The 13,760-nt window shown below is 41.2% G+C and overlaps 2 protein-coding genes across 4 annotated transcripts in view; one reads left to right on the top strand and one right to left on the bottom strand.

The window, feature by feature from the left end:
* The window catches only part of cacna2d2a (calcium channel, voltage-dependent, alpha 2/delta subunit 2a), a 262,938-nt gene extending 255,547 nt beyond the window's left edge, over nucleotides 1-7,391 (top strand). For all 3 annotated transcript variants that reach the window (XM_065027032.1, XM_065027031.1, XM_065027033.1), the window contains 4 exons: nucleotides 1,873-1,996; nucleotides 2,217-2,326; nucleotides 3,319-3,404; nucleotides 3,563-7,391. In XM_065027032.1, the coding sequence (XP_064883104.1) occupies nucleotides 1,873-1,996; nucleotides 2,217-2,326; nucleotides 3,319-3,404; nucleotides 3,563-3,685 (443 nt within the window). In that variant the 3' untranslated portion in view covers nucleotides 3,686-7,391. The remainder of the gene's footprint in view (nucleotides 1-1,872; nucleotides 1,997-2,216; nucleotides 2,327-3,318; nucleotides 3,405-3,562) is intronic.
* Nucleotides 7,330-13,685, bottom strand: abhd14b (abhydrolase domain containing 14B). Its single transcript, XM_029672004.2, has 4 exons — nucleotides 13,578-13,685; nucleotides 8,562-8,776; nucleotides 8,225-8,466; nucleotides 7,330-7,903 (listed from the first exon to the last, which is right to left on the bottom strand). The coding sequence occupies exons 2-4, from the start codon at nucleotides 8,773-8,775 to the stop codon at nucleotides 7,724-7,726; spliced, it is 636 nt and encodes a 211-aa protein (XP_029527864.1). The 5' UTR covers nucleotide 8,776; nucleotides 13,578-13,685; the 3' UTR covers nucleotides 7,330-7,723.
* Between the last annotated feature and the right edge of the window lie 75 nt (nucleotides 13,686-13,760).

The raw sequence follows: 13,760 nt of genomic DNA, 5'->3' as shown, positions 1-13,760 counted from the left end.
GTGTGTTTACCCTACACTTTTGAAGTGTTATATCACTGTCATATATGTTTCTTTATAATGGAAAGCGACACTAGACTGTACTAGTGACATACAGTTGAATTCGGATGTTTACATACACTTAGGTTGGTGTCATTAAAACTAGTTTTTTTCAACCACACCACACATTTCTTGTTAACAAACTATAGTTTTGGCAAGTCGGTGAGGACATCTACTTTGTGCATGACACGAGTAATTTTTCCAACAATTGTTTACAGACAGATTATTCCACTTATAATTCACTGTATCACAATTCCAATGGGTCAGAAGTTTACATACACTAAGTTGACTGTGCCTTTAAACAGTTGGAAAATTCCAGAAAATTATGTCATGGCTTTAGCAGCTTCTGATAGGCTAATTGACATCATTTGAGTCAATTGGAGGTGTACCTGTGGATGTATTTCAAGATCTACCTTCAAACTCAGTGCCTCTTTGATTGACATCACGGGAAAATCAAAAGAAATCAGCCAAGACCTCAGAAAAAAATTGTAGACATCCACAAGTCTGGTTCATCCTTGGGAGCAATTTCCAAATGCCTGAAGGTACCACTTTCGTCTGTACAAACAATAGTACGCAAGTATAAACACCATGAGACCACACAACCGTCATACCGCTCAGGAAGGAGACACGTTCTGTCTCCTAGAGATGAATGTACTTTGGTGCGAAAAGTGCAAATCAATCCCAGAACAACAGCAAAGGACCTTCTGAAGATGCTGGAGGAAACAGGTACAAAAGTATCTATATCCATAGTAAAACGAGTCCTATATTGACATAACCTGAAAGGCCGCTCAGCAAGGGAGAAGCCACTGCTCCAAAACCGCCATAAAAAAGACAGATTACGGTTTGCAACTGCACATGGGGACAAAGATTGTACTTTTTGAAGAAATGTCCTCTGGTCTGATGAAACAAAAATAGAATTGTTTGGCCATAATGACCATTGTTATGTTTGGAGGGAAAAGGGGAGGCTTACAAGCTGAAGAACACCATCCCAACAGGGAAGCACGGGGGTGGCAGCATCATGTTGTGGGGGTGCATTGCTGCAGGAGGGACTGGTGCACTTCACAAAATAGATGGCATCATGAGGACGGAAAATGATGTGGATATATTGAAGCAACATCTCAAGACATCAGTCAGGAAGTTAAAGCTTGGTCGCAAATGGGTCTTCCAAATGGACAATGACCCCAAGCATATTTCCAAAGTTGTGGCAAAATGGCTTAAGGACAACAAAGTCGAGGTACTGGAGTGTCCATCACAGAGCCCTGACTTCAATCCTATAGAAAATGTATTGGTAGAACTGAAAAAGTGTGTGCGAGCAAGGAGGCCTACAAACCTGACTTAGTTACACCAGCTCTGTCAGGAGGAATGGGCCAAAATTCACCCAACTTATTTTGGGAAGCTTGTGGAAGGGAAACGTTTGACCCAAGTTAAACGATTTAAAGGCAATACTACCAAATACTAATTGAATGTATGGAAACGTCTGACCCACTGGGAATGTGATGAATGAAATGAAATCTGAAATAAATCCTTCTCTCTACTACTACTCTTCTGACATTTCACATTCATAAAATAAAGTGGTGATCCTAACTGACCTAAGACAGGGCATTTTTACTAGGATTAAATGTCAGGAATTGTGTAAAACTGAGTTTAAATGTATTTGGCTAAGGTGTACTGTACGTAAACCTCCGACTTCAACTGCATCTGGTGGGGGCGAGCGCGCCCACTGATGGGAGCGGCCATTTGTGTTTAGCAACAACTTGTATTGTTTTTGTATTGTATTGTTGTTGCTTTAAAAATACAAAAAATACAAACGTGTTTGTCTTTGTCTGCGAGTTGTAGATGAGGTGGAGGCAGAGGGGATGGACTCCAGAGAGACCAGCTGTGTGACGATACAGACTCAGTTCTACTTCACCAACATCAACAGTTCCTATGACATCCTGCAGGACTGTGGCAACTGCTCCAGGTGACTTCACTATACACTAACAACTCATACACAAACATGATTCACGGAACACAAAGTTCGGTAATAGTCCTTAATTCATCTAAAAGTGTGTGAAATGCTATCAGAACTAATGAAATAAGAAGCATCATTAAGTCAATGAGGCTAGAGCTGATCCAACAGTTAACAAGCTGGTCATATAAGAAGAGTTTGTTGTTGACACTGTCTCGCTCTCTCTCTGTAGGCTGATCCACGCCAAGAGGTTAAACAACACCAACCTGCTGTTTGTGGTAGCAGAGAAGATGCCCTGCCACACCTGCGAGGTGGAGAAACTGTCCCAGGCGGAGACAGAGTGTATCCTTACCAATCAGGGGAGAACGACTGCCCCCTCTCTTTGAAGCCACGGAAGTTCAAGGCCGACCGCGGTACTGCACTTTGTTAGCAGAAAACAGGATCCCCAATTATAGTGAATGGAAAAATCCTTCTGTAAATCCAAAAATGTTTTGAAGACAATCAGAGTACCAATAATTGCTTCTAATGTATGTCCTATTTTTTTTTAAATCGCACACAAGAAGTTTTAATAATATATCATATTATAAGGATAATTTATCCTGAACAAGAATATAAAGGTGCAACAATTTCAATGATTTTACTGAGCTACAATTCATATAAGGAAATCAGTCAATTAAAATGAATTCTCACTAACATGAATGTAAACAAATTTGTGCACAAAATTTGAGAGAGAGGTTTTGTGCTCATGAAAAATTATTTCAGCTCGTGAAACATGGGACTGACACTTCACATGTGTTTATATTGCGTTTATATTGTTGTTCAATGTAGTCGCTGATGGCAGCCTGCAGTACCCCGGTCGGCCTTCAACTTGAGTTACTCAATGAGAGGGGGCAGCACTGAGCTGGCCTGCAACGTTACTCCCTGGAGTAGCTCAAACTGTACATGTTATCTCTACGTGTTAGCCGACCTCATGTGTCTTCAATGCGCTATTGAGTCTTCACATAGGAATGAATGGTGTCACGTGATCGATGGCTTTGTCTGTTCATATATACAGTCATTGTTACCAACACATGCGCACCTGCTGTTGGGAATCTTCTCCTTTCATGTGTCTCTCTTTACGGACTAGTGAATAACAGTGGCTGTTTTTCACATTCAACTCACTGGTGTTAATGTCAAACCATGTACATTTTTGCATGTTGCGTTACTCTTTGAGTTAAATGTTTTTGCTCGTGGCATAAACCTGTGTAAGTGGGAGAGGAAGCTATGGAGACTTGAGAGTGACTATACAGTATGCATGTAGGTAGTGAGTCATTCCTTAGCCACGCCTCTTCCAGTCAAGGACGATAACCCATCATGTGAGGATATGAATGCAGCGAGGTATCGAAAAGGGCCAACTGTGTGCTACGACTACAATCTCGCTGTAAGACTTACAACTGAGCGTACAACTCAGCACCTGTGTACACAGACACTAGAATAATCATGCGCACAGAACCTATTTTCACAAAGACACTGAAAATTCATGTGGTATTTTCAACAATTTCACTATATCACTCGAAACGTGTCTCCTTTCCTCTCCAGGAGAACACATCTGACTGCGGGCGCGGCCACTCCTTCCGCCCCTCCTTCCAGACCCTGCTCACGATTCAGCTCGTCCTGCTCTATCCAATCGCCAGCACCCATATTCTGCCCCTCCTACTTTAATTTTCCTCTCGTCTGCTCCCACCAGCTTTGTCCATCCTAAAGCCGCCGCCCTCTCCTCCCCTCTATGCCCCGACCCTGCTCCAGTCATAGGTAATAATGAGACTTTCTGCCACCTGCAACTCGGAAGCCCTGAGTACCGCACTACTGTACCCAGCTAGCTTCTATTGTTGTCTCTTAGTGACGGTTGCAGGACCTTTATTGTCCTCGGCGAGTTACCTACCGTCACATCCATTTGAAGTTATTTAGGTGGTGTTCCAACCACGACAATCGCCAGAGGCTGTCAAGAATAGAAAAGGTCCCGCCCACATCAGCAGGACAAGTGAGAAGTGAAAAGGCAAGTCGGATGCCACGCCACAGAGCTCCAGCCGTCATGGATTACAGCAGAGTTTAGGTTGTCCGTTTCCGCCTCTGTTAGTCAAGACGGGATGAGGAGACATTGCCTCCATCACTCTCATTCATCTCTGGTCTGCTCAGAGTCTCACCACTCTGTCATGTGTCTCTCATAGGGGGCTACTGTGCGTACCATTCAGCCATTTATAGTGACTGTAACAAGAAAATTAAGGGGGAAAAAATAGCTTTCAAGTATACAAAAACATACAATTATAAACTGTTGAAGTGATGAGTATTCAAACCATATATTAGAGTATTATTTGCTATGGAAGTTGTTAGGTGTTACATGAATTTATTTATGCACTATATCTACTTCTTGCCAAGATGAGCTAGACTTTTCATGTGGTCTTATTTGTATAGCCAAATTAGTGAGCGGGAAAAGGCAGAAACGGAAGCTGCAGAAATAGTGGTAGAAATAACTGAGGTTTGAACTGACAGCGGCTGAATACCGATTCTTCTTGTGGGTCCTCTACTGTTCTTCACTTGAAGTTAGAACTCTTTCTGCCCCTGGAAGCACGGTACTGTATATATAATTATTGTAACAAATGGTAATATGGAACTATTCTATCAAATAGTAGTCTTACAAAGAATAACATCTGACGTCTTTGATCATCATAGTTGACTAATATTAGGTAATGACTAGGTAATTATGTGTCCGAATCGGACAAAGCAACTTCTAACTTTTCCCTTGCAAAAAAAAAGAAGGAATACTTGCCTACTCCTGTTTATTAGAGATCGGTATTTAGCCTCTGAAAAGTCTGACCGTTTCGGCTTCATTGCTGTAGGTGGTGTATAATACAGTACTATCCTTTCTGATCAATGGACATTCTGACATCTGCTACAGATGGATGATGTAGGACCCCAGTGACAGCTAACCCCTCTGCCAATCCTCATACAGTCGCTCCACCATGTCCGCTAATGTTCCTAGGACTGTAATTTGTATGTGCTTATAAACTGTTTCCACCACAGCAGATAAACAAATATCTATTCCGACTGGCCTATAAGCACCTCATTTTAGATGCGGGTGGGTTTTTGGCAGACTTTAGCTTGTATTACCTTTGACAGATGCTGTATAACTTCAGACCATTTGCTGCTGGGAGATTGGTGCTTAACATTTCCCGTATAAAGAAATACAGCAGAGGTCACTACTACTTATGGTGACGACTGAACTGCAGTCAGGGTGTGTAATCCATGTCATTCTGATCAATTTGAAGTGAAATGTCATTAAACTCCCATGTTTAGGAGCCACTCTCTGTTGTCATAGTGCCTTGGTGCACTGTTTTGGAAAGCATTGGCTATAGAGCTACTGTGCAGTACCTTTATAGAACAGCCACCCTTAATGGCTGTGGATTTGTATAGAGCCAGTCTATTGGCTATCTGTCTACAGTAGCTTTATACACCATATTGACTAGGAGGATATTGCATCTTAATGTAGACATCCAAATTGGCTGTGGCTATTAGCTGCTGTACCGTACCAGTGCTAACTGATTGCCACCATATAACAGTGCTGTACAGTACCTTTACAGGGCCATCTATAAAGCTACACCATCAGTATAAAGCAACTTAACTGGCCACAGATCTACCTTTACAGAGCCACCTGACTGCTATCGTTGCATTTCTGCCTGAACCATATGTGCGTTTGTGTTTGTGTACGGGTGTATGTTTGTGTTAACCCTCAAAGTGAATGTCTTTAAAACTGGGTTGAGGGGACGGGGAATGACAGTTGTGGTAGCGTAGCTGTTTGTTGTTCCAATTCCAACGGAAGAAGTGTTATATCGGACGTAGTTATGGAGTTAAAAAATGATTTCTCAATATGTTGTCATGAGGGAGCTGCATTCACAGAGGTGTTCAAAAGAATGTTTAATATGTCAGTGTTTTTCTGTTTCTAAGGCAACATAGTGACAAAGCCTCTCTTAATGCCTTAGTGTTCTATCAAGCGCTAATTCAGTGTTCTCTCTCTTTCTCTCACACACGCACACGCACACACACACACACACACACACAGAGTCTCTCAAATATTTACTTTTCTCTGAAGACTTTCCCAATCCAGAGTGTTGAGCTCTGAATTTGAAGGGGTTTCGATTTTCATGTGTCCGTTCGTCTATATAAAAGGATGTGAGTTTCTTGTACACATGCCGCTTTGATTCCTGGTTGGAGTGGAGGACTTTCATAGTTTATATTTAACTCTGAATCTGTGTTGACTCTGAAATCCCTCCACTTCTCCTCGCTGTCTCAGTTTGTTAACGTGGACACATCCTAAACCCCAAAACCTCCTTTACTGTGTAACCATAAATACACACATAATGTATTGTACAGTGAACAATATAATTTTTGGCAAGACAAATATTAGGTAATTGCATCATTATCTCAATGAAAGACTGAGCCCAAAAAATATATTCTGAATCTGTAATTGGCTCCTTTCAATGTATGGGTTCACCATTTTAGAAATGACTCTTGTAGTTCTATTGTATTCTATCACAGCAATTGTTTGTCCCTCTGTAGATCGCAACATTCATATGTAACACCCAGTAATACCTACACATGCACAGATTGGGGATGTTCAGCTCTAGACTGAAGTAAGCCAAGGATGTTTATTCCCCCTTGTGGGATGTCAGAGGCTAGCTCAGGGAGTGGGGTGCATGGGACCGTGTCAAACAGAAGGTCAAAGAATCATGAGTATGTCTGTGTGTCCCAGAAGTGGACACAAGAGTGTGCTGAAGGACACAGGTCTGTGGTTTGCAGAATTTACTTTTCCCCCCCCAAAAAAAAATACAAAATAAATAGGAACAGCTTGGGGTGAGAGGAAGGGGTCTACTTTACGGCCAGCCTCAAAGGGAGGGTCTTCACGTGGCTCCACCCCTGCCCTTCCTTACCCTTGCTGTGTCCGTGTAGGTGCGTCTCTGTGGGAAAGACGCGTATGTGATTCTGTAGTCTGGTGCTATGTGACCATGTTTGCCAAATGTGTAAAATATATATATATCTAAAAAAATAAAAAAAAATAGTAAAATCTGTCAAATTTTAAGTGAAGTAAAAAATAGGAATAAAGTGAAGATAAGTTTGAGATCTGAAATCAACCGTTTTTGATTTGATTTTTGGTGTGTGTGTGTGTGTGCGTGGAAGATTTAGCTCCCTCTCTCTGGGCATTGGTCCACGTCGCTCCATTCTTTTGTACTGATTAAGCTAAAAAAAAAAAAAAAGAAGAAGAAGAAGAGGGCAAAATTTGTAAAATATTGTGTCTGTGACTCCTTGTAAAATATTTTCAAATTGTTTATTACAGAGAATCAGTTATTAAATAATGTTCATATTTTTCACTTCATTTCATTGTGTGGTGTTTGTTTTTGCATTTGTAATACTAGGACTCATGTCAGGTACATACATCCTGTATAGGCCACACACACACAGTACAAGTACAGTATATTAGCAAGAGCATAACGAGTTGTACTGAACCACAGTTACAGGCCTCCAAAACACCACACGCTAGTCTTTGATTAAAAAATAATAATAATAATCTAGACTAGCTTTTGACAAATTAACAAACAACATACAGTATCAATTTTGTTTATATAACTAAATGCTGGGAGTCTTGGATTAGGAATGGCCGTATAGTGCTGCATCCATGGACAGATATCCCAAAGACACTGAACAACATCACAACGTATTGAGAAAGTCAGTGAGAGCTCTGTGCCACGTGGCCGGGTCGTCCAGGTAGCACGGATGTCCTGCTCCTTTCATCACCGCAACCTTGTGATTAGCCAGGCTCCTCAGGTTGTTCAGAGAAACCTCTCCAAGCTGAGCATCCTGGTCTCCATAGACAATCAAAGATGGAGTCTGGAATGAAAGTGGAGGTGGTTAGCTCAAATGTTACCCGGTGTCACATACAATGGCAGCGATTCAAGCTGAGCGCGGGTTTGTACGACGCAGCTTTTGAAGGAAATTGCCTTCGAAAGCAGCATTGTCTGCAACCCGCGTTCGGATTGAATCCTGACTAAAGTCACACAGAGCACCGGAACACAAGGCATGTTTCATAGAAGCAATGTCAATGTTTGCAACCAACCACAGAAGAGAAACCAACCACAGAAGAGAAACGAAAGAGCAGAGAGCCATAATCCCTCAAAACACACACACACACACACACACACACACACACACCTGTATTCTGCTGTACTGCTCTGCTGTGAATTTCTCAGTGCAGATGGGAGCCACCGGGATGTAAGCCCGGACCAGAGCCTCGTGCTGGAAGAGGAAGGGCAGGGAGTACATGCCACTCAGGGAGGGACTGACCACCACCACTGGCCCCATCCCCAGTGCCTCACACACCTGCTTCAGGAACCCACCAGGGGCCAGCTCTCCTACAGCAGAGGGGGCTACTGCTGACTTAGATTGGCCAAAACCTGGGGGCGGGGGGGAGAGAGAGAGTTGGTGTTACAGGTCAGAGATGAATTGAGTAACACATTCTCACTTACTACTATTTACAACCGAAGCTCACCTGGTAGGTCGATGGCCACTGCACGACAGCCAGCTTTGGCCAATGTCTCCAGTGTTCCTATATTGAGCCAGTTCTCAGATGAGAAACGGATGCCGTGCAGAAGCAGGACAGACAGATGTACTTCACCTGTGGCCGGTTCAGCTTGTCTGTAAAACATAGGGGCCTTGCAGGATTCCACATGCAAGCTCCCTTCTGTCATTTTAGCAGCACACATCCTATGAAGGAGGTTTGAAGTAAAAAAATATATATATAAATTGGGTGGTTCGAGCCCTGAATGCTGATTGGCTGACAGCTGTGGTATATCAGACCGTATACCATGGGTATGACAAAATATGTATTTTTACTGCTCTAATTACACTGGTAACCGGTTTATAATAGCAATAAGGCACCTCAAGGGTTTGTGGTATATGGCCAATATGTGCAGGCACTATGTTGGCGTTGCATTGTGCTACGAACAGCCCTTAGCCGTGGTATATTGGCCATATACCACACCTCCTCGGGCCTTATTGCTTAAATATATCATTACCAAACATCAGAAGACGGTGAAAAAGTTCAAGCCAAAGTCTGTAAGAATGACATAATAATTATAATTAATGAACAACTAACTATACTTTAGAATTGGCTTTAGTAACAAGGACATCCTTGCTCTTTTAGCACGTAATAACCATATTAGTGTAAGTATTAGGACCTCGGTTTTGTCACAGGTCTTTTCAGAAGGAAAAACCACACAGACCTGGATGTGGTATTGGAGTTTGTGCAAAGTGAAATCAACGGAAATAGATAAATGCAAGACGAAAGATGGTTGCATCTCCATGAAATTCAGAGAGGTTTTGTAGTAACACAAGACACTATGCGAAATATCTACAATCAAGCTGATCACTCAATTCTCAAGGCGTGAAGCTTAGGCGCGCGCGACGTCGATATGGCATATCGACTCATTTGACAAAGTGAAACCATATGGTATTGCAATAAATGGCTGCATAGATGCTTTAGCCATTACTGTATGTTTTGTCAGTCTGGCTTCATAGACTAGACGTGACATAGTAAATGTAAATCCAAGACACTCAAATTAGTATGATATGTTACGGTACATGTGGTATGGTTACATAAGACAGAAGGTTACTTAAGCAAAATTGGTTGGGGTGTATTGGTGGGCGTATAACGCAAACATCTAGCAACCCAAACGTTGCGTGTTCGGATCTCATCACGGGCAACTTACATTTGAGCTAATTAGCAACTTTGCAACTACTTACTAGCTATTCTGCAACTACTTAGCATGTTAGCTAACCCTTCCCCTAACCTTAACCCTTTAACCTCACTCCTGACCTTAAACAGAACCCCTAGCCACACCAAATTTAAATTCGTAACATATCATACGAAATGTATGATGGAGATTCACAAATTAATACATACTATATGAAACATATCAATCTAATGGGTGTGGCCCTGATTTACATTTACTATGTTACGTCTACCCCTGAGTCCAGGTTGGTTTTGTCTTTGGAAACCTTGTTACTAAAGCCAATGAATGCTAAAGTAGAATTTCACAAGGCATTTCAACTTTCATCTTGAAATATAACTGCGACTTTATTCTCAAAAGGTATACTTTAAAATTTGGACTTCATTCTCAAAATATTTGAACTTTATTCCCCCTCAATAATACCCCCTCAATAATACCATGATGAATTTGATGGATTGGGAGAAAAAAATTCCCACCATAGTTACTGGCTTTCTGTGGCTTTACACACAGTTCTACTTAATTCCACATTTTAATGATTGGATCCCCCTGCCGCCAATTATGCTTTTGTTATGGCCTGGTCCTCAGAGGCCATTGTTTGTGAAGGGAAAAAAAGTTGTGCAAGGCTTGTAAGGAGAAAGGAGCAATAGCTCCTATTTTTCTCTCTCTCTCTCCTCTCTCTTCTTAACAAACCCTTAATTCTGTGAGCTAGCATGTAACAAACAAAGAAGTACAGTAGATTCATAAGCACGAATAAGAATTTTTAGAAGAGGATATTTTAAAAAATGGCGAGTTTCTATTGTGAAGTAATGAGATGTGCATCTCGCGTGTGAGCGGTATTTCTCAAAATGAGGGATAATTGGTAACCGTTACATTGGGTTCAATTTTGTGAAAGACAACATTGGTAGTATTATAAACTTTTTTTAAAACTGGTTTCTATTAGGTTACATAATTTGAGAAGGACTGTTTCTCTGAACCTCAGGCAGTAGGCTCAAGCATGCCTGTCTCAGACTCTGACCAGCGGCAGTAACCTATCCTCCTTAGTTATGTTTAGAAAAAAAATGTGAATGCCAAAAATTGTGGGGGTGGGGGGGGGAGCACTCATGTTTATGCAACCTAATAATCACTCTAAGAATACTCTCAGAACCAACTTTAAATTGTATTTCAATTGAGAAAATCTACAAAGGAAATTGGCCCACCCTAGTCATAATTGATAGGGATGCACCTGACATTGCACAGCAGTAAGCTGTTTTTTTTGTATGTACTGTTTCTTGATGAGTAAAATGTATTATATTTCTGTGGGGAGCTTAATAAGGGGCATGGGGGGAGGGGCAAATTATGTTCCCCCCCATGATGAAAGGGGGGCAACAAAATTTAGAAAGCTGGGGGTCTAAGACACTGCATCTCAGTGCAAGCGGCGTCACTACAGTACCTGGTTCAAATCCAGGTCTGCATCACATCTGGCTGTGATTGGGAGTCCCATAGGGCGGCGCACAATTGGCCCAGCGTTGTCTGGCTTTGGCCGGGGTAGGCTGTCATTGTAAATAAGAATTTGTTCTTAAACGACTTGCCTAGTTAAATAAAGGTTAAAGAAAAATCTAGCTAATGATTAGCACAAATACAGATGGGAAACCCCATGCTTTAGCCTATTTATTTATAGCCACTATGCTACATTAGTTGGGCTACAGGTGCTATTGCTAATTAACACACCAGCCTGAATAAAAGGACCAATATGTTGTGAGGCAAATTTTTGTAGCGGAAAATTATATTTGAATGGTGTCACCATCATTTTATGTTCATTAATTTTGGAGTAGAAAAGTCACTAGAGCTGCGTTCAGTAATGCAATGTTAAATTCAATGGAAACAGTGCCTTTCTGAACGACCAGTTGAAAAATAAGGGGTTGGGCTGTGGGTTCAAAATGCACAGGTGCATTTTGGTCACTCATTGTTTCAAGCCACACCCACCAAACGGAGCAAACATAGGCAACCTTTTCAAGAACGTTGAAGAACATTTTGAGGAAAAGTGTTTCAGTGCAACCCATTATACAATGTAGAAAACGTTCAATCGAACTGAATGGACCCCAGAACTGACTTTCTCATAGTCGTTCCACAAAAAAATGGTAATAGTGGTTACTTCCTGAACTGATAGAGTTAGACCAACAGTTTAAAGTAATACCAAAATGATTGGTACTTCAATCTGTTTTTCATTATTTTTATCCCCTTTCCTGGGGTCCAGCAAAATTAAGGCAGTTTATACCATCTTTAAAAACATTACAATACAATCACAGATTTCACAACACACTGTGTGCCCTCAGGCCCCTACTCCACCACTACCACATATCTACAATACTAAATCCATGTGTATGTGATAGGTGAGAATTGTCTGTTAATTGAATGATTAGAAAATTCCGCCCTGAAACATATAATTGTATGGAATTGATTAGAATGTATAAAATCATAATCAATAAATATGTAGTCCTAGTCAGAATTAGGGTAAAACAATATGTCTTTATGGTATTTTAAACACAGACTGTACGTCTGTGAGTACGTCTCAAGGACAAGGCCACTATCTCTGTCGGCTGGGAAGTGAGACAGACAGTGTGTGCGTAGCAGGACATGTGTGTGTGTGTGTGTGTGTGTACCAATGTTTGTGTTGCTTCACAGTCCCCGCTGTTCCATAAGGTGTTTTTTTAATATGTTTTTTAAATCTAATTTTACTGCTTGCGTCAGTTACTTGATGTGGAGTAGAGCTCCATGTAGTTATGGCTCTCTGTCGTACTGTGCCTCCCATAGTCTGTTCTGGACTACTGCATCAATATGTTTTGGCCATGACAGTTTACAATCTAGGGTTACTCCAAGCAGTTTAGTCATCTCAACTTGCTCAATTTCCACATTATTTATTACAATATTTAGTTGAGGTTAAGGGTTTAGTGAGTGTTTTGTTACAAATACAATGCTTTTAGTTATAGAAATATTTAGGGCTAACTTATTCCTTGTTACCCACTCTTTAACTAACTGCAGCTCTTTGTTCAGTGTTGCAGTCATTTCAGTCGCTGTAGTAGCTGACGTGTATAGTGTTGAGTCATCTGCATACATAAACCCTCTGGCTTTACTCAAAGTCAGCTGCATGTCATTACTAAAAAAAAATAAAAGCAAGGGGCCTAAACAGTTGTGGTTGGAATATATTGACACAATTATCAGGAAGGTTTTGTATGCATTTCCCCTTCAGAATTAACCATAAACAAGAATTTATTATCATTACTTTCACTTCCCAGGGGGGCATGACCCTTCTAGAAGGGTGTTGACCCTGGAACCCCCCACACACACCGTTGATTTATTTATTTTTCTTCACTTGGCCCTAATACTTTTCTGTACTTATCCTAAAGTCCTGTTCAACGTTTATGTCATAGGAGGCTATGTAAACACATGTAGAGTACTACAGATGTCACGTCATTAAAAACCGTGTGATAAACGCGTGTGTAAACTGCATATGCAGTTCATATCTAGTGCCGGTATGCAATTGGTTGCGTGTGTGCTGTAGAGAAAGCTATACTGTCGCATTCCAAGTTCGCTTGGCGGAGCCACATAAAATGAAATGTGGCCTGAGGATTCCTGGAAAGTTTTATGTAATTGATCTCCTGCGAAAGTTACAACTCAAAGCGCATTGCCCAAACAGCGATCAAAGTTCACATTATCTCTTTTAAATCTGCAAACACATTTATTCACAATGATTTGATTAGCCGAAACGTTAAAGCATGTTAAGATAAATATATATTTACCTTCACGCCGTCTGAGAAATGTCTGTCTGAACTAAGTTTTCTTGATAGTTTCACTTTTCAACGGAAAAACAGTCTACTGTAGTTTCAACCTGGAATCTACTGACGTCCAGTGGTGACCAGGCGTATTGCCGGGTCTCATACATAGAATAGCACTCTCGGTTGAGTTGATCGACGCTACCTTTC

Source organism: Oncorhynchus nerka, linkage group LG2, assembly GCF_034236695.1.
Source record: "Oncorhynchus nerka isolate Pitt River linkage group LG2, Oner_Uvic_2.0, whole genome shotgun sequence".
Taxonomy (NCBI): Eukaryota; Metazoa; Chordata; class Actinopteri; order Salmoniformes; family Salmonidae; genus Oncorhynchus; species Oncorhynchus nerka.
This window is presented reverse-complemented; position numbering and strand designations above follow the sequence as displayed.